Source organism: Ursus americanus, chromosome 8, assembly GCF_024610735.1.
Source record: "Ursus americanus isolate L20-20 chromosome 8, mUrsAme1.1.p, whole genome shotgun sequence".
In the NCBI taxonomy this organism is placed as follows: domain Eukaryota; kingdom Metazoa; phylum Chordata; class Mammalia; order Carnivora; family Ursidae; genus Ursus; species Ursus americanus.
Window position 1 is genome coordinate 63286964 of NC_142134.1, and position 27446 is coordinate 63314409.

The 27446-nt window shown below is 40.9% G+C and overlaps 1 protein-coding gene across 6 annotated transcripts in view; it reads right to left on the reverse strand.

Annotated features, from left to right (window-relative positions):
* Positions 1-27446, reverse strand: part of RBPJ (recombination signal binding protein for immunoglobulin kappa J region) — a 214694-nt gene that overhangs the window by 90698 nt on the left and 96550 nt on the right. The window contains exon 1 of one of the 6 annotated variants that reach the window (XM_045799263.2): positions 11449-11522. The exons of 2 other annotated variants lie outside the window; for them this stretch is intronic. In XM_045799263.2, coding sequence (XP_045655219.2) covers positions 11449-11507 — 59 coding nt within the window. In that variant the 5' untranslated portion in view covers positions 11508-11522. Of the gene's footprint in view, positions 1-9604; positions 10370-11215; positions 11428-11448; positions 11523-27446 lie in introns of those variants that run through there. 3 more of the 6 variants (XM_045799266.2, XM_045799265.2, XM_045799269.2) reach the window with 3 other exon arrangements.

The window sequence follows — 27446 nt, forward strand, 5'->3', positions numbered from 1 at the left end:
TTATCATTTAGGTAGAGACAAACAAAAGCTCCTTCAGTACAGGGAAGGCAATGAACGGCAGAGGCAGAAGTGAAGCTTCGTGAACTTGAGTTAAATTACTAAATACCTGACCCTCAGACTTCTTATCTATAAAATTGAGGGAGATCTCCCTCAATGTAGTTGAGGACTCACCAGATACTCAACAAAATGTCAATTCCCTAAAACCCCTTGTTTGCTAAACTACTGACACTTAATAAACAGAATGTCAGCATTTCAAAAAAAAAAAAAAGTTGAAGACTATACTCCCAATTGTTCACAGTAGTTAATTTCCTGGTGGACGACTACAGCGGCTGATATATTTAAATAACTTTTGAATTCCTTATATACATTTTCCAACAGAAAAAGTAATCTAAGTGTTTACAGATGACATTAATTAACCCTTATGAGAAACTTTCACATCAACATAGTCACTTGCCTGAATTAGAAAAATAAGCTAAAAATGAGATGAAAAAATAAATCAACTGCATATCTAAGCTACCATGTTAATTTAAATTCTAGTGTAATTTAAGATATTTATTTTACCAACTGACAACTTTCAGGAGTTACATCCTTCGAAACTAAGTTTAAGTGCATGATACGCTACTATTTCATGTAAAAGATTTCCCCTACATTGTGGGGGAAAGCCAGGATGAAAAATGGCCTGTTTACCAATAATTAGGAAATAATCTTTGAAAGCTACAGCTACCAAATTTTTTTTTAACATTACAATAGTGAAGTGCCAACTCCCACTAATTCAGTACTATCCATTTAATCAAATGATGACACTCATTATTACAAGCTGTAAGTAAATTACTAAAACTATCACTACTACCTTTGGAATGCTGAAATGGACTTAATTCACTTCCCTGACATTTGGTTAAGCACAGATGACAGATACAACACACTTAATGAATTCCATAGTCAGGGAGTAATACTGTCCTGACATATACACTAGAAAAATCCCTGTATAAAAATCACCAGGTTTATAAATGAGTCCATCTTCCAGTGTAAAATTTCAAGTTATGGCCTCCTTTCCTATATGACAGTCTTCTTCTTTCTAAATCTCTTCTTCTATCCTTCCCTTTTCTCTAACAGAGGCTCTGGAAACAATCAGCTGCAATTTAGTGCACGCGGCAGAACTAAGATGCTAGCGAGGCAAGAGGCAGGGACTGGGGTGAGTCAGGTGAGCCGGAACCCAGGCTGTTCTGGAGTAGGGAAGACTAAAGCAGAGTGGGTGACAAGTGTGCACTGAGAACAAATGTGTTCTAAAAGAGGCCACCCTGGTCAATCAAAAATATAAGATAGAAAACACAAGCAGCATCAACAACAGGAAAACAGCCAAGGAGGAAAGAAGAGGCAGGCTCAGAGCTGACCGTTTATTAAGCAACACTGGCAGCAGCCCTCAAACCAAGCTTGGGGCTGAGAGATTGGTATTCTTGGTGTTAAGTTCATACTCATAGGAAAAAAAAAGATCAAAGCAAAGTGCATGTAACATTAAAAAGCAGCGGGGTGGTATAAATAGAAAAAAAGATCAACGCAAGTCTCTCCCCAAAAAGCAAACCGGAACTAGTCCCAGCTCAATCACTGAATATGTCTCAGCCATTAGCCAACTGGAAATTACTCAGTCTGTCCGTGCCTTCGCTTAAGTAAGTAGTTAATTTAGGGGTGCCTGAGTGGCTCAGTAGGTTAAGTATCCGCCTTTGGCTCAGGTCATGATCCCAGGGTCCTGGGATCAAGCCCCACATTGGGCTCCCTGCTCAGTGGGAAGCCTGTTTCTCCCTCTCCTTCTGCCTCTCCCCCTGCTTGCGTGCTCTCTCCCTGTCAAATAAATAAATACATGAAATCTTAAAAAAAAAAAAAATAGTATTTACTTTGGAACACATGATTAGCAAGGTCTTTTCCAGCTCTGAAGTTTCCTGAATGTAATGGGAGTTAATAATCTATAACATTTGCCACACAGGATATAATTACATATTATGGTATGTTTCAGGAAGAATACAATATACCAAAATGTAAATAACATAGAATCACAGCATCCCTACAAACCATACTTCATCATCACCTTTCATTAAGTCCAGTAAGAAATAAATTCCTACAGTGTCCCCCTTTAACCATAAAAATCATCGCCTAAAATCTAACCACCAGGCTTCACTGTCTATACATTTGGAGACAGGGAATTTATTTGGTCACTTGAGCAATTTCACTGAGCTTTCCTTCAGCTTCTTTCTACAGGACATATTGGAGCGCCTGGGTGGCGGAGTCGTTAGGCGTCTGCCTTCGGCTCACGGCGTGATCCCAGCGTTCTGGGATTGAGTCCCACATCAGGCTCCTCCGCTAGGAGCCTGCTTCTTCCTCTCCCACTCCCCTGTTTGTGTTCCCTCTCTCGCTGGCTGTCTCTCTCTGTCAAATAAATAAACAAAATCTTTAAAAAAAATTATACAGGACATATTGTAATGGCATTATGCTTTTTCTATTTTTCAATACTCTAAGTTTTTTATTTACTGTATGTTTCATATTCCACTTCAAAAAATATGGCCCCAAAATTGCAGAAAGCAAACCATAATCCAGGAGGTCAGTTTCTCCATGGGTTCTTAGAAAAACTAATCTATGCTGAATGTCAGATTTATCACTTAGATTAAGTGCCACCTAGTGGCAAGTTTACATATTAAATCCATTCAAGTCCTATTCATCTAGCAAATAATGTTCCAGCTGGTAACAACTGCCCCATAATTAAAAGTAAAATATTGTAAAATAAGTAAAATATTGACCCTGTCCTTACAGAGGTGCCTGACAAATCAGACTTAGAAAGGGAGGTATACTCAATACAGATACATTTATATAACTGCAGGAAAGATGTTAAATGTTACAAAACTATGCAAAACTGTTACCGAAATATGCAAATTAAGTATTCAGCATTTGTTCAAAACCTAAAAGAAACAAAGCACTGTTATGTAGGTTCTCTTGTACCTGCTCACCTCACTCAGACTTTCCCATTTCTAATTACTTCACCTAGCTTTATCATTTGTTTTTTTTCTCCCACCTTCCCTTATACCCTTCCCTGTTCCTCCATCTTATCCTTTAAATTCTACTCCAGATAAGGGGAAGAAAAGGACCTATTTATTGAGCAGGTACTACTCCCAGAACTGAGCTGGGCATTTTATATCTCACATCTCATTTAACCTTCACACCAACACAATGAAGCATTATTTTCCCCAATTTTTCAGACAAGGGCAAGACAGAAAGTGAAATGCTCATAGCCACAGATCTATAGTGCGCTGATTCCAAAGCTTCCGATACTATACTGTCTCAAAATGAGCTGCTCTGTTCTTTCTATTCCTAGGCCTGCTATCACGAAGATCAAACCTTGATTATATTCCTCCTTTGTTCTCCATCCACCCCAATCTATTTTACATTAATTACACCCTGCCTCACCTCTTCAACAACATTCAATGCCCTCCTACGCCAAACCCTGATTGATATCCAAACCCTTAACTTTGCACTCAAGGTCCTCCTCCAACAAGCCCCAACCACTTTTCCAGTTTTATTTCCTAATACCTCTATCAGCTCTCACCTTTTCTAAGATAATCATTCACACCTGTGTTCCCACCATTATACATGTCACAGCACTTATAATATCCCTTATTATAACTATCAATACACTTTTCACTAAATCATGAGCTTCACCAGACAACTTCTTGGCCATCTTTATAAGACCGCTAACACAGCAGTCACACCTATTATGTGCTCAACAATTGTTTCTTTAAAAAATATTTAAGCAGTTATAAAGGAGAACCACTAAAGCATGGTTATAGGTGTTTCCTGTAACCCCCCTCTTCATGACTGGGAATCTCAATGTTTCTGCTTCCTCCAGTTGCTGTGTGGATCAGGAGCTTTGTACAGAACTATATAATGTTTTGAATGAAAAAGTTTCTCCTACTCAAACCAAGTTAAATGATTGGAAAACATGCTGCAAACTGTAGACAATACAAAGTGCAGTGGTTGCCAGGGGTTAGGGGTGGGAAGGGGATGAGTAGGCAGAACACAGAGGACTTTTAGGGCAATGAAACTACTCTGTAAGATACTATGCTGGTAGATACATTTACATTTGTCCAAACCCAAAGAACAAAGTCTAATATAAAGTATGACTTAGATAATAATGTATCGATGTAAGTTTATCAATTATAACAAATCTACCACTCTGCTGGGGGATGTTGATAATGAAGGAGGCTATTTATGTACAAGGGCAGGGAGAACACGGGGAATCTGTACCTTCCCCTCAATATTGCTGTGAACCTAAAACTGCTCTAAAAAATAAAGTCCATTAAAAACAAACAAACAAACCAAAAAAGCAAACAAAAAAACATGGGACGCCTGGGTGGCTCAGTCAGTTGAGAATCCAACTCTTGGTTTCAGCTTAGGTCATGATCTTGGGGTCATGAGATTGAGCCCCCGTGTGGGCTCCCCCTCAGCAGGAAATCTGCTAGAGATTCTCTCCCTCTCTGGGTCCCTCTGCCCCCACCCCCCGACATGTGCACTCTCTCTTTCTCTCAAATAAATAGTATTTTTTTTTTAATGGTTATGTTAGCAAAATAAGGCCAGATCTTAGTGGGTCTGCAGTTTCCCAATAAGGGAACAAATACCCTTCTTCCAATTATGCAAACCAGCTGAAAGCTAGTATGTTCTGTCTGGAGCAAAACTAGTTCCAAAATAAATTTTTCGGGGCACCTGGGTGGCGCAGTCGTTAAGCGTCTGCCTTCTGCTCAGGGCGTGATCCCAGCGTTCTGGGATCGAGCCCCACATCAGGCTTCTCCGCTAAGAGCCTGCTTCTTCCTCTCCCACTCCCCTGCTTGTGTTCCCTCTCTCACTGGCTGTCTCTCTCTGTCAAATAAATAAATAAAATCTTTAAAAAAATAAAATAAATTTCTAATAATAAATAAAAAAACCCTACAACATTGGTTCTATATAAGGCAACTAATATTGCAGTTATATAACACAATCTTTACCACGCTAATAAAAAATAACAGGGCTTCATAAAGTGATAAATATTTTTCCTGGTTATATAAACTTTTTATGAGAAATACACTCTTATTTACAATTCTATCATCTAATTAACAATGCGCAGAAAAAACATTAGCTCTAAGGCCAAGTTAAAACTATTGAATATAGAAAAGGAAGCGTGGAAGGGGAGTTAAAAAGAGTCGACTTGATTTTCTGGTATATTCCAGCTAATAGCCAACAGGTGCAGCATTTTTATCTCACGGCTTTTGCAACTTAGGATACCTAAGCAGCAGTGGTTTCTATATTGTTTTTATAAACTTTATAGTGCAAATATTTCCAAGACTGCCATGAGCATGACCAATCTGAAAAGGTGTCATGCTTATCATTATACACTGTCTCAACATAACAAACCTACACAAATATTTATGCAGATAGGTAATTACTACCAATTATACAACCCAAGTCAGAGTGCCTCTAATGCTTATTTTTCCTCAGAAGTATGCTCAGGAAACACATTATCCTTCTCATACTACTAGGATATCATTTCATTCCCTGAAGCAGAAGTAGGCCTAATGAAGCATACATGAAACCATGATGTTACGCCAGGCCTAAGGGGCATCCAGAACTGTGGGCAGGGTATATGAAAGATGGCAGCAGTCAGACATTCAACATTCCTACATTATTACGGCTGTCCAATCAGAGAAGACAGCAGTAACAAGCAGACCCCAAAAGCTGGGGGTGACTCAATGACAACATCCATGGTCAAGCAGTAATTTACCAAATATGTCTGCTCAAAATGCCAAGGCACATATTTCAAGGGCTGTGGTCCTCTGCACTAAATACACTGCTGCCTTCCTAAAACATGACCCACAAACCACAGGTTACAAAATAAAAAGTCCATCCTGAACCCTGCCTGTGAAAGGTTAGCAGGAGAAACCATTTGTTACAATGAAAATATTTGTATACAGTGCTTTAGTATTTATAAATCACTTAAATACATATTGTTTTATTTAACCTTTATAATTTAACATATTTTACCTTACTTGATAGTCCCATGCCTGTCAGATAAATACAACAAAATGATCATTCCCTATCATACAGAGGTAGAACCTGAAGCTTGGAGAAATTCGTAACCTGTCCACAATTCCCGAGGCTTCCTGAAAATCAAGATTATCAGGTTATTATTTGGTTCCACGGCACGGCTGCCCCCGCAAAAGCAGCAGTCCACAGAGTCTTAAGTTTTAATGTACATCCCTATGCATCTAAGGACTTAAAACGTAAAAATAATGGAACCCTTTGAAAAACACTGGTAAACCATACAAAAAACAGAATGTGAAATTTAAGCTTATCAGTTTTGTACAAACAATACAGTATAATCCAAAAGGAACTTCTGGCTAAGATTTTACTATAATGTTCTCAGAGGCTATGAGAATGCCTGTAGCTGAAAATATCAATTCCTTTGGGTACCTCAGCAATTAAATTCCCTAGAGAATCAATACATTCCCTATGTACATCAAATTCTGCCTACAGGAACCAGGCTGTGCCAAGGTTTCAAAGTACTCTTGAGTCATTTGTTCAAAAACCTTTTTTTGAGTTTAAGAATATATAAATGGTTATGAAAAAAAACAGTATCTGCCACCAGGTAACAAACGAAAAGCCTTTGCGTATGACAGATAATTACAACTTAATATGACACTTCCAAGAGAACTATCCTGAGTCCTCTAAGAACACACCAAATGGGCACTGAACCCAGCCTGGTAGATCCCATTAGAATATCCTCGGACCTAAGTCTTGAATAATAACCCACTAATAACAGCATTTTTCGTGTACTGGAAGGCATTAAACTGCTAAACCCATCCAGGGAACTACAGATTTTTAAATATAGCCAGACCACTGACTATTAAAGGAAAGAAAGGCATACAATTCAGCTAGAGAAAAAGTAAATGAAATAGTTATAGAGGATCCTATATGCTGAGCTAGCTAACATTTTTTGAGCACCTGCTATGTGTTCAGGTATCCTACTAAATGTTTTCTTGCATTCAATCCTCACCACAACCCACTGAGCTAAGAATAATTATCTTGCAATTGATGGAAAAGGCAAGGAGAAGTCAGATCACTTGTCAGTGTTAAGAGGTTTTTAAATGGCAGAGACAGAACTGGAACCCAGTCCGGATTAAATCCTAAAATGTGAGCTCATACTCTCTACTCCACTGCCTCTTTAATGAAGGCTGCTAGGGGGAGCCATTGAAAGGTTTTTAAACTAAGAAGTGAAGTGATCAGATTTGCTCTTGAGACTGTGTGGAATCTGGATAAGGAGGTGAGTCTACAAACAGATAAAGGAAGCTGCCAATGTTTATGCTAACCCATGTGAGAAATTATGAGAACATGAATTGTGGCAGTAGGGATGAAGGACACGGATTCCAGAGATTTTCAGAAGGGAAAATTTTCAGTTCTTACTGCCTAAACGTGAAGGGTTAGTGTAAAAGAGGAATCCAGAAACCTAGCTTGGGGAACTTAGCTGGGATGTTGTATCATCTACCAAGAACACAGAAGCAACAGGTTTCGTTTGTTCAGAAAGTATCTATAGAGCATCTCCTAAATATAAAACACCTTCCTAGACCAAGGGCCAACCCTGAAATCATGGTCCTGGTTGTTAGAAAATATACTTTAGAGCAAGTGCCAAAGCATTAAAAACTGTAAGGGATATTGAAAATAGTCACTACTGTTAACAGATCTGGCCCAGAGTCTAATGAAAACATTCTGCGCCACCATTTTAAAAACATATTACCCACATGCATAAAATAAAAGTTTAAAATCACCACATGCAAAAAACAGAAGAGGGAAAGCATCCCATAATTTTACAATGTGTTATTACATATGAGTTTGACAGATTTTCAATCTCTTACACAACAAATACACCACCCTGTAATTTGTTTTACTTATCCTTCTCCCTTTAAGCTTATAGGAGAAAAAATGTATTGGTTTTATTACCCAAACTATAATACATATTTTCACTTTTTTTCATCCCACTATCACCACTGTGACTTGCCAAGAACTTCATGCATAACCTCCTACTTGACTTCCTATAAAATATGACCTACTTCACACATCAGCTTATTTCAGTGACAATTCCTAGACTTTAACCACACCTTTCATCCGAAGATGCTCTCTGCAAATCCTAAGGCACAGGAATCCTGTGCAGATGTGGCAAGTTATTACAATTCCCATTTTACTACATAGTTAGGAAATTGGCCCAGGGGAAGTAGAGTAACTTGGAAATAATCATAAAGCCAGATGCCAAGAATAACAACTTTTAGTCAATCCATGAGAAAATACTGCCCCTAGTTGAAATAACATGAAATTTAGTATTAGGAGGAAGCAAAGATGTTTTAAAGCCACATCCTAGGTTTTTAAACTTTATTTTTTAAAATGACCCAATCCTAGAATTAAGATTTGTAAGAACTTTCGAACACACCATTTTTCCCTAATACCTTATATCCATCCAGAGTGCCAAAGATTATTTAATGAAGTACAGCTGGCAAGAGTGCTTTTCTCCCAAACCATTTTACCCTTTTAAAGACACTGATATAAATCTGTTGTTATCGGACAATAGGTAACTTTTTAATAAAACTATTTAAATAATCTAATACATAGAAGCATATATTAGAACAGATCTGAAAATACAACAAGTGAGCATTTTGTATTTTTTTCCTGAAAACACACTCTGCAGACCGATCTGCAATATGCATGGACAATAAATTTAAAGCTTTAATAGTTAATAATCAGAATGAAAGTGTCCCAACCACAACTCATCCCGTATGTTTCCAAATATGCTGCTGTTTGATATAATTTAGTAAAAGCAATGTTTTATATGATCATGAAATAAAGGTCTTAATTCAATTTAGAAACAAAAAACACAACTCAGTTTGTAAAAGTTGCTTTTATGATGTTTGTGTGATCATTCCTACAAGTCAGAACAAAATACCTTCCATTATTACACCATATTTATACTTTTGTTTAGAGTCAGAAAAAGCGTACTCAAGATTTTACCTTCAAAAGAATCATTATGCACAAGGAACAAGTATGGGAGACAAATGATTACGGGTAAAATGCACTCATGGAACCCAGACTGCAAATTTTCACAAAACCCTCACATATCAATTAGGAAGTAAGATTTTCCATTAATTAAAATTCAAACTACTAATTCTAATCACAGCCTTCAAAAAAAAAAAAAGTTTAACAACATTCCTCATACTAAATCTTGTACACCCTCTACTAGTAGCACTTTATGTGGAACTTTAGTTTATAAAGGAAATGACACTCACAAATGGTTCTATGGGTAACACAACTTCTATAATTAGTGATCAACTAGGAAGAGGAAAAAAAAACCCAATTTCTGAACAATATATCAATCTAGTAATCTGGTAAATTGAATACTTCTTATACCCAGCACCAGAATATTCAGGCTATTTAAATAAACCACAGCACCCTCCCCCCCACACACACACACAACCCCCAGTTTTACATTACCATAACAATAAGCACTCTGAACAATTTAAAGCTCCTTTAACACTAGAAGTGACTTTACCTTACTTAAGACTATTACTTAAATGTCTTTTAATTGCATTTGATTAATGCATTCCACAAAGATTCTAGAAGCAGTGTTCATCAACCAGAAACTGCACTCTTAAGCGTGTTCCTCATTTCAACTCCAAAGATGGTACAGAAGGGTTGTCACAAATCTACAGAGCAAAAGCACATAATTATAAACTATCTAATGATTAAGAAAAAGTAAAACATTTGTACCAAACTCCCAAGCAGGATGCCTCCCTTTTTCCTTAGGCAACAGGGGTTACTGGAAAAATAACTAACTCTAGACCTATAGTCTAGAAAATGCTGAAATTTTCCCCACGAATATTCAGAAGACTTTAACATCAAAATTCACGCTACTACTATTCACGTACCAAATGACTAGCCAATATGGATATCTGAAACTAGTCTCGCACACCAACAGAAACAAAACAAAACACCTCGCACCTCTTTTAACCTTCCTACAATACCCTCAGGCAACCCAGAAGCAAAACTACGACAGCTGCCCTTGGCCTAGGCCATCAGAAACGGCCTAAGAGGGGGCGGGGGTGGAAGAGCAATAACCAAGAGACCAACTCTTTTTCCAGAGCTACTGTTTCCAAGCAAAACAACCATGGGCCCAAAGAGACCGCGAAGAAAACTGGAGACATTGTAATCCCGAGAGAAAGAGGTAGGTGTGTGTGTGTGTGTGTATACACACACACACACTCCCAAGAGAAAAGGGTGCGGAACGCCGAGGAGGAAACTAAGTATCCCCATGCATCTTTAAGACCCACAAAAACAACAACAAACCGTAGGGTCTGTCTGCGCGCAGAAGCACCAGATGGAGTCCCCGAGGCTGAGACAGTTCAGCCGACATACTCCGTGGGTAGTGGATAAATCAACGGATGATGGGAGGGGATGGGGGGTGCCAAGCGAATAAGCCACTGAATGGGGGAGACAAAGACTCCGGGAGTGATCAAGTACCAAACAGAAAGGTGAGAGGAAAACACGTGAGAAAAATGTTAAGAAAAATTAAAAGACAGAAATCTAGCGCCTGGGCTGTGGCAGGTCACTGAATTGCCGAATAACGAAGGGCACAACAAAGGGGCACGGGAGGAAGGACAGCTGAGGGGAGGAGATGAAAAAGGGATGCGGGGCGCGACGGGTCGGACAAAGCGCCCAAGGCGATGAAACAAAGGGCCGGGGGTAGAGTCGCGGGGGGCAGCAGGGAAAGACAAAGCGCCCGGGGCCGGGGGCACCGGCCCGGCGAGGAGGCGACGACCGCCCGGAGGAACAAAGCTGCGCGGGGCCGGACCCGCGGGCGGAGGCGCAAGAGGCGCGCGACCCGCACGGCGCCCGCGGGCCCCGCGCGCCCGGCCGCACTCACACCCGCACCCGCCGGCGTCGCCGCCGCCGCCCGCCCTCACGCGCCGGAGCCCGAGCCACGGCGGCGCAGAGCGAGCAGCGCACCGCCACACGCCGCCGCCGCCGCGCTCGACGCACGCGACGCCACCCCCGCGGCCCCGGACGCCAAGCGCGCCACGGCCCCCGAACACGCCGCCCGCCGCGGGCTGCGAGACGCCCGCAACTTTCCCGATTCCCAGCGCTCCGATTCCCCCAGACTTACCCTGTCACAACAGGCGCCATCTTCCACAAACTCTCGCCAAAACTCCAACCCTCGCGAGATTCCCCCTGACGCCTTCCCTAGTCCCTCTCCCCCGCCCCTTCCCTTTTTCCTCACTCCTCGATTCCACCCAGCCCCCGCGCTTCTTTTCCCCTCGCAGCCGCCGCGAAGAGCCAGACGCCTCGCGCCGCCCGCGGAGTAGGGGATCCTGCTCGCTGCCTTCCCTGGAAACCTACCCAAGCGATGGAGCATGCGCAGGCGGCTCCTCCGCGGGCGAGCCCTCAGTGTGGTCCATGGGGAGTGCTCCGGTTATCCGGGTTTTGGGACGCGCCCTGAGGGACGTACGTGGAGACTGAGGAAAACCGGAGGGGATTACAACAGGGATGGGGAATGGAGGGGTCAGGAGGCGGGGCCGAGGGGAAGGGAGGAGGGGTCCTGGGAAAATCTGCCGCGTTTCACAGGCCTAGATGAAACACCTCCTCAAATGGGTGTTTTCCAAGTGGCTTCCCGCTCACTCTGGTTCCCAGCCCTTTTCATTCATTCAGGCGTTCATTGGACACCTCCCTTATGCTAATGTCTGCGTTAGATGCTGGAGCTACAGATGCCTGGAGTTCGGCGAGTGACAAAACTAGAAGTGTCTTCCCTCTATTCGCCCCCCCCATGCTTGCGCACAGACGAGGTGACGACGTGGGCTGACCCTTCAGAGCTCTGTAAATGGAAAACTTTTGCAGTTGAGCTCTGTGGACTTAGCTTTCTTCTCTTTGGGTGTGAAATGAGGTCAGACCAAGGCCTCTGGCAAAGACACCCCTAATGTCCACCTCGTATATGCATGCCAGAGCGCCGCGTAGTTTTCTCCAGAGGTGAAACCTGCGTTGGAATTGAGCCCCCACCCGCACTCAAACCAGAGGTGCCCCTGGGGCAGAGAGCTGCCTGCTATGTGGGCCTCCTTAGCACCTCATCGCCGTCCCCAGCCGTGTGTGAACCCAGGTGGAATGGGGACAGACTCGCGCGGGTCCTTCCGTGGGCCTGGCACAGTCGAGGGCGCTGGTTGCTACCTGGAACGCACTTCAGGCAACCCAAGCCTGGAAACCCCGGAGCAAACTTGGTCCGTTTGGACATTTAATAGAAAAGAGAAGGGCCCGAATTCTGACCCCTCCTTCCTACCTGCCACATCCCTTTCTCCACCCTCGCCACCCCCGCCAGCCTTGCCCTTTCAATTCCTAGAGATTCCCAGATCGAGCACTGCCTCCTGTAGGGAGCCCCAAAACCCGGAGAACTGGAATTCGCTGCCGGAGACCTGCTAAAGGCGCTGCAGGATTGGCGCGGCACACGCGAGCGGCACTGCGCATGTGCCCAATGCGGGCAGCCCAGTCTCACGCTACACCTCCTTCCCACCGCCTTCCACTACTCAACTCAGACACAACACGGGCCGTGGGAAATTTCCTAAACCTCGCGAGAACGCGCCCGCTGTTGCCTATGCTTTCGCCCCCAAATCTCGCGGAGCCCAGGCGGGACAGGTGTTTGTCTAGTGCTGCTCCCGGCGCTGTTCGTGCCGCGCGTGCCCGGGTGGCGGGCGGCGGGCGGCGGGCGCGGGCGGGGTGGGAAGGGAGCGGCTTGCCGCGGAGGCGGGGCGGGTGGGCGCGTGGCGGGGAGCGCCCGGCGGAGGGCCGCTGGGAGGGGGCACGACGTCTTGCACACACACGCCGCGTGACACTTTGTGAAAGAAAAATGGGTGGCGGGGTGGGCGGGCTGTAAAGGAAGAAGGGGAAGCCAGGAGATTAGAAACTCCTTTTGGTGCAGATGGTAAGAGGTCAGACTATAGAGCCGGAGGAACCCCAGGCCGATCCCCGGGGAGGTTTCCTGTAGCCTTCCTCGAGCCTGGTACTTTCCTAAAATGTGTTTGACGCCGCGCCCCCGGCCTCCGGGAGCTGACGGCCCCCAGTGTCGGGTTTGAGTCATGCCTCTGAGTCACCTAGTCTGGCCACCACTTCACTTGGTTTAAAACAAGTTCGGATTTCCTTAGCTACACTCTTCTCGCATTGGTTGTTTTCTTTCTGATCTACCCGCTGGCATCGCTAGTGGAATAGGGGGAAAAAATACTGCTATCTGCGTTCTTGCATTGTTGCCCCGTATAGATTCCGCCCCCCATCCAAGGACACAATTTAAAAATTTCTTTCCCCTAATCTCTTCCTAGCCTTTTGAAGTAATTCCTATATATGACTTTCTGTTCTTGTATTTTGTTTACCTTTACTCCCACTAACAAGAGTTACAATAATGGCTTTCCTTCACTTTCCATGTGTTTGCTGAAATATTCGTTCCATTTTAGGTATAGTTTCATCAGATGTTTTAGATACGACTGTTTTAAGTGTATCCTTCTTTTGAATTATTTATTTGTCCAGTGAATTCCTGGTTACATTCTTCAGTCAGGCACATTTCATTCAGATTGCCCTGGTGTGGTTTCTTTACCAGCCCAGCCTGGCATTTTCTAGGAGCTGGGGGATTGGTGATATCACAGACCCGCAAATGCGGAATTGAATTGAGTTTTGATTTTTGGAGGACAGTGAGTCCTCTAACAGAGGCTCATGTTCTGCTTATGTGGTGGACAAGAAATCAAGTTTTTGAGTTGTTTTCAATGTTTTTAGTTATGTGTGCATTTTCTTATCCCTTTAAGTATTTCACACAGGAAAATGGATGTACGGACATTTAATACAATAGCTCACTGCAAGTCTGCTTTGGAACAGGATAGCTCAGGAGGAGGACAATGCCCCTTGGCAGATTCCTTAGAGTCTTCATCCCAAGAAGTCATTTCAGTCATGGTCTAGTCCAGCCCATTAACTTAATCTGGAACCCTGGCCATCTGAGAACCCCAGCCACAGAAAGCTATGGTAACCATAAGCCAAATCACAACTCATCCTCACTTTAAAACATGATCTGCCTGCATTCTTTCACCAATCCAGTAAATGACAACTCCATCCTACTTCTTTAAGCCAAGAACCTTGAAGTCATTCTTGCTTCCCTTTCCTCTCACATCCAGTGTCCAATCTAACCAAATCATGCCAGCCCTTCCTTCAAAACAGACCCATGGTCCAAATATTTCCACACCTCCATGGCTACCAGCCCAGGGTGACCCATCTCCTTTCTCACCTGGTTTACAGAAAGTCTCCTAACTGGTTTTCCCTTCTTCCATTCTTGCCCTCCCTCAGTTTGTTCTCAGTAGAGCATTCAGAGCAACCCTCTAGAACACATGGTTTTCCTATTTCACTCTAAGGACCTACACCATCTGACCTGCTACTCAAATCCCCTGACCTCCCTGACCTCAGCTCTTCCTCTTTCCCTTGCTCACTAAGCTCTAACCAGCAGTCTAACTTGCTGTTCCAGGACATACCAGACACACTACCAACTTCTGCTCTTTCCTTCAGATACCTTGCTCATTTTTTCACTGCTTTCAGATATTTGCTTAAGTGTCACCTCAGTGAGGCCTTCCCTAACAACCCTCCAGGAAAGTGATTCCTCATACTCCCTATTCCCTCCTTCGCTATTTTTCCCAAGGCATTTATTGTGTTGTGTTTACTCTCTGCCTCCTCCCATTATAATGTAATCTTAATGAGGACAGGCACTTTTGTCTATTTTATTCATTGTTTAAACCTAAGCCACTAGAACAATGCCTCCTGCGTTGTAGGTGCTCAGTAAGTATATGTAGAATGAACAGGGTATCTTCCACTCTATAGCAGAAGACAAAAGATACTGAAGACTGGCAAAGCCTTCTAGGGTTCAAAACAGTATTGGGGTTAGACCAACAATGAATGCTACAGTGCCAACCTGCCTGGGGAGAAGAGATCCTATAGAGCAATCATCTGTATTGACTTTCTGCAAAAAAAAAAAAAATTCTTGCTCCTGGGTTAAACCAGTAGATGAATTTACACTTAATTGAAGGGTTTCCTTTATTCATTTTAGAACCTCAGGAAAGAACATACTATTGGCAAGGGGTGCCTGGGTGGGTGGCTCAGTCGTTAAGCATCTGCCAGGGCCCCAGGGATCCCAGGGTCCTGGAATCAAGCCCCACATCAGGCTCCCTGCTCATCAGGGGAGTCTGCTTCTCCCTCTTCCCCCCTCCATGCTCGTGCTCTCTCTCTCTCTCAAATAAATAAATAAAATCTTTAAAAAAAAAAAAAGAAAAGAAAAGAAAAGAAAATACTACTGGCAAGATGTCAAGAAACAGGTATTCACATATGTCCTAATGGGAGTGAAAATGAGCATAATCTTTATGAAACCATTTTCCCAAAACTTGTCACTACCTGTTAATCTTACAATCCCATTTCTAGAAATCTATCCTACAAATAGACTCACACATGTATAAAATTACCTATGTATTGTAGCATCGTTGATGGTAGAGAATACTAGTAACAATCTACATGTCAATCAAGAGGTGTCTTATTTATAAAAAAAAAATGATCATACCTGAAACAAATATAACACTGTATGTTAACTATACTGGAATTAAAATTAAAAACTTAATTTAAAAATCATATATTCTCAGAATTGAATAATATGCATCTGTTAATAAGCTGAGGCTGCTTTTTATGCACTTACACAGAAAGATTACAAAGTTTAAAAAGCAAAGTACAAAATAGCGTTAGATAAATACATACTTATTTGCCTCTATGTATCTAAAATGGCTCTGGAAGGACACACTAGAAACTGTAAGGGACTCAGTGGTTGGAGGGTGTAGTGAGGAGGGGACTTATCTCCCAGTCAGCTGTCTTGGGTACTTTGAATTTTGTACCTAGTGCATGTATTGCCTATTCAAAATATAAAACATAAAAAAGGGAAAACGAAAGAAAAGGATTAAATGTGCAAGAAGAAAAAAATTGACCGAATAAAATTTCCTTGGTCCTGTTGGCTAGAAAATTATTTTCTAATAGAAATGATGGATTTGACCTACCATCTCAGTAGAATTAACTGCAGAACTGTCAGTACTTTACTCCAGTCATTGAGTAACACTAAACTCACACGTAAGTCCATTCACACAGCAAGTTTGGAGTGCCTACCACTTTATGTCAGGGACAATCTCTAGTGGTTTAAAAAGCTAGATAATGCATAGACCTCGGGGGACTCTCTGGCTAACACAGTACACAGACCAGTTGCAGTAATTCTAGGATTGATGGATGAGTTTAAGGACATTGGAGTACAATGGAAGAAGCACCTAACTCCTGACTGACGGACCCTAGGAAACCTTACAGAGAGAACTACTGAACTGACTCTTAATAGAGGGGGAGTTTAGAGGACCATCAGAGGAGGAAGAAGCATGAGAAGCACAGGAAACAACATGTTCAGGCTCTGAGGTGTGAAAGAGTATCTTGTACTCAGGGGAACTCCAGGTGGGCGTTTGGTGCGTGTAGAAGCGGGGTGGGCATCCTAAGCAGGGTCACAGGGAGGATCTGCAGAAAGGTCCTCAAAACTTGGCATCAGAATCCCCTGCGTCCCACTCCCTAAGACTCTAAATGAGTAACTCTGGGCTGAAGCCTGGGAACAGGCATTTCTAGCAGGCTGGTCAGGGACTCTGATGCAAATTGTCCATGAGCCAAACTTTAAGAATCTTTGTCGGAGGGGTTACACAAAATCTTTCTTCAAGTGTTTAACATTAAAGGGAGTAACGCGTATAGTGTCTTTTTTAAAAACAATAAACCAAATATTTAAATATTAAAAGGAATGAGCTTCAAAGCCCCTGAGTGCGTGTGAAGCAGTTAGTGGCAGTAAGATAAGCACATTCATGAAGGGGGCATGCTTTGCTGGGGTGGTTTAAACCCAGGGACACATTTCAACCTTGCTCTTATTCATCTTGCTCTTATTCATCTTCCATTAATGAGACACAGTAAAGCACTGAACATTTTGCCGGGCAGCCTCGTGATGAAGAACGTGGGCTCTGACACCACATTGCATGCGTTCAGGCTCTAAGACCTTAGACAAGTTACCGCCTATTGTTAATGCCACTCCCCCTGCTTGTGTTCTCTCTCTCTGTCAAATAAATAAATCTTGAAAAAAAAGAAATTAGGAACTTTTTCATAGAAAGAAAATACCATATGATTTCAGTCATATGTGGAATTTAAGAAACAAAACAGATGAACAGAGGGGAAGGGAAGGAAAAATAAGATGAAAACAGAGAGGCAGACAAACCATAAGAGACTCTTAACTATAGGAAACAAACTGAGGGTTGCTGGAGGGGAGGTGGGCGGGTGGGGGGGGTGCTGGGGTAATTGGGTGATGAGCAGTAAGGAGGGCACTTGATGTAATGAGCACTGGGTATTATATGCAAATGATGAATCACTAAAATCTACCCCTGAAACTAATAATCCAGTATATGTTAACTAAATTGAATCTAAATAAAAAATAAGAAAAAAAGAAATTAACAACTTTTACTCCAGGAAATTTTTTTCTTTTTTCTTTCTTTTTTTTAATTTTATTTGTTTATTTTTGAGAGAAAGAGAGCATGGGGGTGGGGAGCAGAGGAAGAGGGAGCAGCGGACTCCATGCTGAGCAGGGAACCTGACATGGAGCTCGATCCCAGGACCCCGGGATCACGAACTAATATAGAGGCAGACTCTTAACCAGTTCAGCCACCCAGGTGCCCTACTCCTGAAAAATGTCTTAACTTGTGGTTTTCATTCATCTTTATAAGCATGAATCCCCCCTTTTTTAATAATAGTATCCCCATAGTTTTCTACAACATGTGAATTAAGGTTAATAAAATGTACAGGAGATTGAAAGAGTGTCAAGGATTCCATCAGATATGTAATTCTAGAAGGAAAATAAGGATTAAAAGAAATAAAGAGAACACTGAAAGTGAGTCATGGAGTGGGCTTCAGGAGAATTTGAGGAACAAAAATAAATATTCACTCTTTTCTTTCCAATTGTGTTTGATGTTCACAGGATTCTTTGGCCCTGGGAATTTGATTTTTTTTCTTCTTTTGTTGCAGACCCAAAGCTTTACATAACTTGCTAACATGTGCAGCAGTTCAAGAAGGTGAAGTAAGAAAAAGGACGGGCCATTTACTCTAGTGACGTGGAACGTGAATGGAATCTAATGCACATTTGGTGTGTACAAATCTAATAATTCGTCAAAAGTTTCATAGCTAATGTAATTGGAAGAAAATGTTTCCATGTGTGATTGATACGGCTTGTTCTTTTTAGGATATTAACAAGATCAAGTCAGTTTTACAAAAAAATGACAAAATGACAACACTATACCAAAAAAGACAATACCACATGAATCGTAAAATACCGGTTATTTGTTTACAAGGGAATATACATAAATTTTGATTTTCTAAACTTTCCCCTTTGTCATGTATCCAGTATTGCAGTGGTTTTTGGTTCTGTGGTGAGCCAGTGTTGAACACCCATAGTTAAAAGAAGACAGCTGGGATACCAGGGAAAGAGCGCTGGACTAGCTTTACCGTGGAGTCCTACCTCTACCACTAGTCAGAAGGCCAGCTGGGGGCAAGCTAATTTTTCCTTCTCTGCTAATAGGGAAGGTATAACCTCTCGCTTAGGCACATTTTAAGAATCAGTTCAGACATTGCATGAAATAACGGTGTACACAGTAGGCACTCAGTAAATGTTACCTCTTTAGGAAATCCTCTCACCCATACTGTTGCTCAGTTCGGTTTTCTTTTGTTTTTTCTATTAAATGGACTAGTACTACCTCCCTTAGAGATTTGTTGCACAAAGCAAGCTAGGTAATTATGTAGATGATTACATGGAAAGAATTGTCTCTCCATAAGTCCATTGTGTTTAGTTTTGGTTGGCACATTTATTTGTAAAAAATTGACTATGGTTATGTAGGAAATCAAGAGAACAGAAAAAGATCCCTATGTTTTTCTCCTCTGGCCTGTGTTACTATTAACCTTGGGCACAGATGGCCTTTATCAGTTTTTCAAAGAAAGCTTACCAGAAAGGTTTTACTCTTTGCATCTGTGTTACTTTGTGTCATAGATAGTGTAATGATAAGCATCAACTGGTAGATATGACCTTTGTGGCTAGCACCCTTGTCCAAAACAGACTAAGATCAATTTAGGAGCCAGTCTATTCAAGCACTGACAAATAGTGAGAGATAGCAACTCCTGTCTTGTGGAATACCTAGCTGGGTCAGAGAGAGTTGATTACGAATCCCCTGGAACATCATAATCAAAGTCGTACATTGTCCCTTTTAATAATTGCTATTATATCAGGATGTCCATATTTTTTATTTAAGCTATTTTTAAAAATCTTAATTATGTCAAAATGTAGAAATTAAAAAAAAGAGATCTTATGGAATTACTGCAGGAAAAAGGTATCTAAGATAATTTATAATTATTAGGCTAATAATAAATATTGAGTATGGGCTTAATTTTATGCAAGAAGTATGTTTGAAAAGTTTCATCTCAATCTCATAATGATGTATTTAATTTGGAAAAGGCATTTAGAGAAACTCTGTATTTAAAGGTATCTTTAAAGACTTCGTGTTAGGGGCATCTGGCTGGCTCAGTCAGTAGAATGTGCGACTCTTGACCTCGGGGTCGTGAGTTTGAGCCCCACGTTGGGTATAGAGTTTACTTAAAAAATAAATAAATGAACAAAATAAAAGTCAACATACATTTTTAAAAAACTAAATAGAAAATTTAAAAAATAAAGATTCCATGGTACATGTGATAACTGGTATTGTTGTGTATGTAGGTTTTGCTACTTAGATGGTTATTTAAATAAATTCTATCATGATTAGCATCCTGTGGAAGCTAAAATAAGTTATATTAAGGTGTTATGAATATCCTACTAGTGGAAAAAACATTTCTCAAGATCTTAACTACAAATTGCCTCCCATCTAAGTGCTTTGGAAAGATTTGGAAATTTATGCATGCTTCTTTTTTTTTTTTTTTTTCTTCCAGCTTTCCAAACACTTGGCTTAAATTCTACCCTCAGAATTACTCTTGACTTCAGTGAGAGTTATAAACTATCGTCTGGGAGAAGCATTTGGCTCCTACTTTTCAAGTCTAAGGTTCTCCAGAAATGTTCTTATGAAATGTGAATCTGATTTTCATCACACAGTTTTACCTACATAGCATCATATTTTCCTTCACCAGCAAACACTAAGTATTTTATTTTTAACTTAGCAAAGCTATATCTGTATTTGCATGGTACTTTCCAAGTTTCCGAAATAGGCAACAAATCAAAGAATCTAGGCAAAAAAAGGACTTAAGAACTGAAAGATAACTTCTGAAAAACAGATTACATACAGAAGTATTTAGTTTTATGCAATAGAAGATTTTTGAAAAGTCGTATGCCAATCTAACATGCAGGCAAGCAGCTTTCTATTTAAAGGGATACTATGATACCCAATTTGTGAATCGACAGAAAATATAATTGAGTCTACACTGTCCCAAGCCTTCTCACAAATATCATCTCAATCAGTCCTCAGGACAAAGTAGGAGGGAGGGGGTTTTATTCCTGGTGTTTTTGTTTGTTTGTTTGTTTCTTTCTTTCTTTCTTTTAAGAGAGAGGGAGGGAGGGAGAGAGAGAGAGACAGAGAGAGAGAGAGAGGAGCAGCAGAGGGAGAGTGAGAGAGAGAATCCCAAGCAGGCTGCACGCCCAGCACAGAGCCCAACATGGGGCTTGATGTCACAACCCCGAGATCATGACCTGAGCGGAAATCAAGAGTCGGAAGCTTAACTGACTAAGCCACCCAGGTGCTCCTTTATTCCTGTTTTTACAAACGAGGCTCAGAGAGCATGCCTTACACAAGTTATACCTCTAGAAGTGGAGTTTCTGATTGTCAGTGAGTTGTTTTTTTTTACTACAGAAATTCAAATGATTTTATTATTACAACCTGATAGAGAATATCTTATGTCAAATACTCAGCAGCTGATTATAATTTTAATAACTTATTTACAAAATTATAAATGGTAAGGAATTAAAAAAAGATTTATTTTTAAATAGCTGTTTATATGAACTAGTGAATGGCAAAGGGTGGGTAGTCAAGGAAGGGAGAAGACCTAATAATACCCTTGTAGATTTTTGGTATGATTATTATTTTAAAAAATAATTCACCAAAGACCCCACAAAAGAAAAACACTGTAAATATAGACACAAAATCCTCAACAAAATACAGATGGCCCTTACCTTACAATGGCTCAACTTACAATTTATTGACTTTATGATGGTGTGAAAGTGATATGCATTTGGTACAACCCATACTTCAAATTTTTGAATTTTTATCTTTTCCAGGCTAGCAGTACATGTTATGATTCTCTCTCATGATGCTGGCCAGTGACAGCAAAATGCAGCTCACAGTCAGCCACACAGTCACAAGGGTAGACAACTGATCCACTTACAACCATTCTGAGCCCATACGATCATTCTGTTTTTCACTTTTAGTATGATATTCAATAAATTACATGAGATGGTCAATACTTTATTATAAAGTAGGCTTTTGTTAGATGATTTTGCCCATCTATAGGCTAATGTAAATGTTCTGAGCATGTTTAAGGTAGGCTAGGCTAAGCTATAATGTTTGGTAGGTTACATGTATTAAATGCATTTTTGGCTTATGATATTTTCAACTTCTGTTGGATTTATCTGGACGTAACCCACCCCATCCTAAATCAAGGAAGAGCTGTATTAGCAAACACCAAACAAACTAGGAATAGAAGGAAACTTGTTCAACCCGATAAAGGGCATCTATGAAAAATCCAGAACCAGTATCATATTTAAAGGTAAAAGACTGATGTTTTTATACTAACATCAGGAAGAAGGCAAAGCTTTCCATTCTTTCCACTTTTATTCAACATTATACTGGATGTTCTACTCAGATAATTTGGCAAGAAAAGTAAATAGAAGGCATTGGGGTGCCTGGGTGTCTCAGTCGGTTAAGCATCTGACTTTGGCTCAGATCATGATCGCAGGGTCCTGGGATCAAGCCCCACATTGGGCTCCCTGCTTAGCAGCAAGTCTGCTTGTCTCTCTCCCTCTACCCTCCCCTCACTCATGCTCTCTCTTGTCTCTCTCTCTCAAATAAATAAATAAAATCTTAAAAAAAAAAGAAAGAAAAGAACAAAACTTTTTTTCTTTTAAGATTTTATTTATTTATTTGACAGAGAGAGAGACAGCCAGTGAGAGAGGGAACACAAGCAGGGGGAGTGGGAGAGGAAGGAGTAGGCTCCCAGCAGAGGAGCCTGATGCGGGGCTCAATCCCAGGACTCTGGGATCACGCCCTGAGCCGAAGGCAAATGCTTAATGACTAAGCCACCCAGGCGCCCCAGCAAAACTATATTTGCACATGACATGATCTTATAGAACATTCTAAGGACTCCACTAAAAAAGTATTAGAACTAATACACCAGTTTAGCAAGGTTGCAAGATATAAGGATATAAAAATCCATTATATTTCTATATATATTTGCGACAAACAAGCCAAAAATAAAATTAAGAAAACAATTCCATTTACAATAGTATCAAAAAGAATAAAATACTTAACAATAAAATTTAATTAAAAAAAAGTTCCATTCTTATGCTCTGAAAACTACAAAACATTGTTGAAAGAAACTTAAAAAGATCTAAATAACTGGAAAGGCATCTCATGTTCATAGATTGAAAGAAACGATTATCAGGATGGCAACACTCCCAGATTGATCTGTAGAGTCAACATAGAAACTATCAAAATCCTGGGGCGCCTGGGTGGCACAGCGGTTAAGCGTCTGCCTTCGGCTCAGGGCGTGATCCTGGCGTTATGGGATCGAGCCCCACATCAGGCTCTTCTGCTATGAGCCTGCTTCTTCCTCTCCCACTCCCCCTGCTTGTGTTCCCTCTCTCGCTGGCTGTCTCTATCTCTGTCGAATAAATAAATAAAATCTTTAAAAAAAAAAAAAAGAAACTATCAAAATCCCAACTGTCCACTTTGCAGAAATTGACAAGCTATTCCTAAAATTCATATGGAAATTCAAGGAAACCAGAATAGCCAAAACAATCTTGAAGACAGACAAAGTTGGAAGATTTACACTTCCCCTTTTCAAAACTTACTACAAAACTATAGTAATCAAGACTATGTGGTACTGAAATGAAGTAGACATACAAATCGATGGAATAGAATGAGAGCAGAAATAAGCCCTCACATTTGTGGTCAATTAAGTTTCCAATTTAAGTGTCAAAACAGTTTAATGGAGAAGAAATAGTCTTCAACAGATGGTGTTGGGTCAACTAGATATCCACAGGCAAAAGAATGAAGTTGTGCCTGAACTTCACAACATATAAAAAAAGACCTTAAAATGGATCAGAGACCTAAATGGGGGTGGGGGAGGGGAGTGACTGCTAAAACTGTAAAACTCAGAAGAAAGCATTAAAATAAATATGCATGACCTTGTACAGCAATGGTTTCTTAGACAATAAAAGTATAAGCAACAAAAGACAAAAAACAGATAAATTGGATTTCATCAAAACTAAACTTTTATGCTTCAAAGGACACTCTCAAGAAAGTGAAAAAGACACCCCGTGGAGTGGGATTAAAATATTTGCAGGGGCGCCTGGGTGGCTCAGTCAGTTAAACGTCTGCCCTCAGCTCGCGTCATGATTCCAGGGTCCTGGGATCGAGCCCTGCATCGGGCTCCCTGCTCAGTGGGGAGCCTGCTTCTCCCTCTCACTCTGCTGCCGCTCCCCCTGCTTGTGCTCTCTCTCTCTCTCTAGTAAATAAATAAAATCTTAAAATATTTGCAAATCATATATCTGACAAGGATCTAGCATTCAGAATATATAAACATATACAAATAGATAAACAGTTCTTAAACTGAATAATAAAAACTACCACCCAATTTAAAAATAGGCGAATGATTTAAATGGACATTTCTCCAGAGAAGATATTAAATGATCAATAAGCTCATGGAAAAATATTCAACATCATTAGCCGTCCAGGAAATGCACATGGAAACCACAATCTGATACCATTTCACACCCACTAGGATGGCAGTAACCAAAGACAGATAATGACAGATGTTGGCAAGGAGGTACAAAATCAGAACTCTCACACATTAATGTGATGGAAATATGAAATGATGAAGCCACTTTGGAAAACAGTCTGCCAGTTCCTCGAATGGCTAAAGGTAAACCCGGCAATCCCACTCCTACGTGGATGGCCAAGAGACCTGAGAACATACGTCCACATCGAAGCTTGTACACAAGTCTGCATGGCAGCATTATTCATAATAGCCAAAAAGTAGAAACAACACAAATGTCCATCAACGGATGGATGGTTAAATAAAATGCGGTATATCTATAAAATAAAATATTACTAGGCCACAAAGAGAAATGAAATACTGGTACATGCTATAGGATAAATCTTGAAAATATGCTATATGAAAGAAGTGAGTCACAGTCCCATATTGTATGATTCTGCTTATATGAAATACCCAGAATGAACAAATCTATAGGGATAAAAAGTAGGCTAACAGTTGCCTAGGGGGACGCTTGGGTGGCTCAGTCGGTTAAGCGTCTGCCTGCAGCTCAGGTCATGATCCTAGGGTCCTGGGATCGAGTCCTGCATCGGGCTCCTTGCTCGGTGGGGAGCCTGCTTCCCCCTCTGCCTGCCGCTACCCCTGCTTGTACTCTCTCTCTCTCTCTGACAAATAAATAAATAAAGTCTTTAAAAAAAGAAAAAGATAGTTGCCTAAGGCTAGGAAGAATGGGGTGGGGTGGGGGTGGGGAGGGGAGTGACTGCTAATGGGTGAAGGACTTCTGGAGTGATGAAAATGTTCTAAAACTATGGTGATGATTGCACAACTCTGAATATACTAAAAACCCTTGAATGTACACCTTAAATGGGTGAATTAGACAGTATGTGATGTGTCCCAATAAAGCTGATAATCAAAAAAAAGGCAGAAAAAAATTAAAATGTAATTATATTCAATTACATGATAATTTTTGTCTTAGTCATACGCTGACATAAATGTTCAAGTGCAGGCAAATAAATAATAAAGTCCATAGAAAATTAAGGAATAGTCATCACTGAATCAGTTGACTTACCCTCTAGCTTCATTTCAGAAGTGGACTGACCTTATTTTAAGATAAAAATCATAGTTGAAATGACTGAGTACCAACTTAATCCAAGGACTTCCTGTACAAGATGATCCCATTTGATCCTCCCACGCCCATGAAGAGGACTCCTCCCCCGCCCCCGCCTTTTAAGAGCTAAGGAAGCTGTGGCCCAGAGAAAGTAAGTAACTTTCCTTAGCACACTGAACATTCAGTTACAGACAGAGCTAGAATGGGAATTCTGTGGGGGCTTCTGGCCTTCCCTATAACCTGTCCTATGCTAGGCCTGCTGGGTCACTTTCTCTTTCATTACCATTGGTGAATTAAGATCCCAAGGCTGATACTTGGAAGGTAATTACATAATAGATATGTTAATGTTACCTTGAGGATTTAAGATTTGGGACATCATGTCTAGGCCACCGGTGAGAGCTGGTGATGGGGGTGGGGAGTTGTGGGGGTTGGAGTTGGAAATGGAACTTCCTTATTTTCAAATGTGCAGGAAAGGATGAAGAAACTGAAAAGAAAATCCCCAAAGTTCCTTCCAGCTCTAAAGTTCAGTTAGCTTAAGGCTCCACCTTAATGGCCCTGAAGGTACTGGGAATACAGATCACAATTTCTTTCCTCTCCTGACTTAGTCTTGTCCCAGGATCCAGAATTGAGATGTCTCCTTCAGGGCTCCAATGACTACAACTTCATCAGGAAGTGTGTTTTCAGACTATTTCCCCCTTAGCCGTACTCTGCTGGCAAAATGCATGCCAGACTTATCTTTGCAAATTTAGTTCTTTTATACCTATTTAGAAAAATTATCCTTAGGACACATATTTAATTTCAGTCTATACCATGTCTAGTTCTTGTCCTTTGCTGAAATTGCCTTTCCATATGTGACACATTGTAAAAACCACTTTTGAAAATTTTGATTATTTTTAGAATGAATAATATGTACACATGGAACAGAATTTAAAATTTATAGTAGTGAATGCACAGAGTTGCCCAATCTAGCAAATAGAAATACAGGACACAAGTTAAAGTACAGTTAAATTTCAGATAAACAACAAATAAATTTTTAGTATAAATTTGCCCCATCCAGCATTTGGGACATATTGGTACTAAAAATTATTTGTTATTTATCTGAAATTCAAATGTAAGTGGGTGTCCTGCATTTTAGCTGGCAATGCTCAATGGCAGAGAAAAGCAAAAATCCCTCTGGCTGTGGTCTCCAGGGATCCAGACCCTTTCGAAAGGAAATCCTATAACCAGTTTCTTGAGTGTCCTTCCAGGAATATTCTATAATTAACTTTCTTTTTTGCAGCAAAGTTATCAAGCCTCGGTACAAAATAGAACTTGGAAAAAAAGGATCTAAACCAAATATAACAGTGTCTGTGTTTTTCATTTGGACTCATGACCATTGCTAAAGGAACTTAACAGAGGCCATGTGGTGCACAGGGGAGGGATTTTAGTTCACACCAACTGGGTAACCTTGAGTATGTTCCTTAACGCCTGGGATTATCTGCAAAAGGAGGTTGATATTAATACGCACCTCATACATTTGCAGTGAAAATAAGTAACGTGTAATATGTATGCAAAATGCCTGGCACAAGGTAGGCGTGGGATCAGCAGAGCCCCTCTCTGGGTGTCTTAGGATATTCATTCATCTATAACTTTCTTAAGAAGTTCATTATAAAGGCCTCTGTCTGGAAACACAGGCCGGATAAACTAAGTCTGTCTCAGTAGAACCTTCTAAATTTGCCACTGGGTAATTCATTAACTCAGTTTTCTCCCTATAGCCTCTACTCCACCAAATACATCATTCAGGGCCCTGATGGCTCAATTTATTCTATCCCATTTTCACCTCATCGATTCTATTCCTCCATCATCCATGGATTAAAAAAAAAGTATTCACTGAACACCCCCTCTGACAAGGCACTGTTCTAGGTCCTGGGAAGACAGGTTTGAGCAAGTAAGACAAGATCATTGCCCTTGTGTTCAGGGATGGAGACATAGATAATAAAAGGGTAAACAAATAAGTAAGACTATTTTAAATAATGATAGAAATTATGCAAATAATTAAACAGGAGTGGAAAATGGTAGGGGGAGAGGTAAACTGACTTTATCTAGACCGACTGCCCTAGTAATAGTAAATTTCTCCCATTGTACTTAAGCTGCTCAAAGTCCTTTAATTGTGTCATTC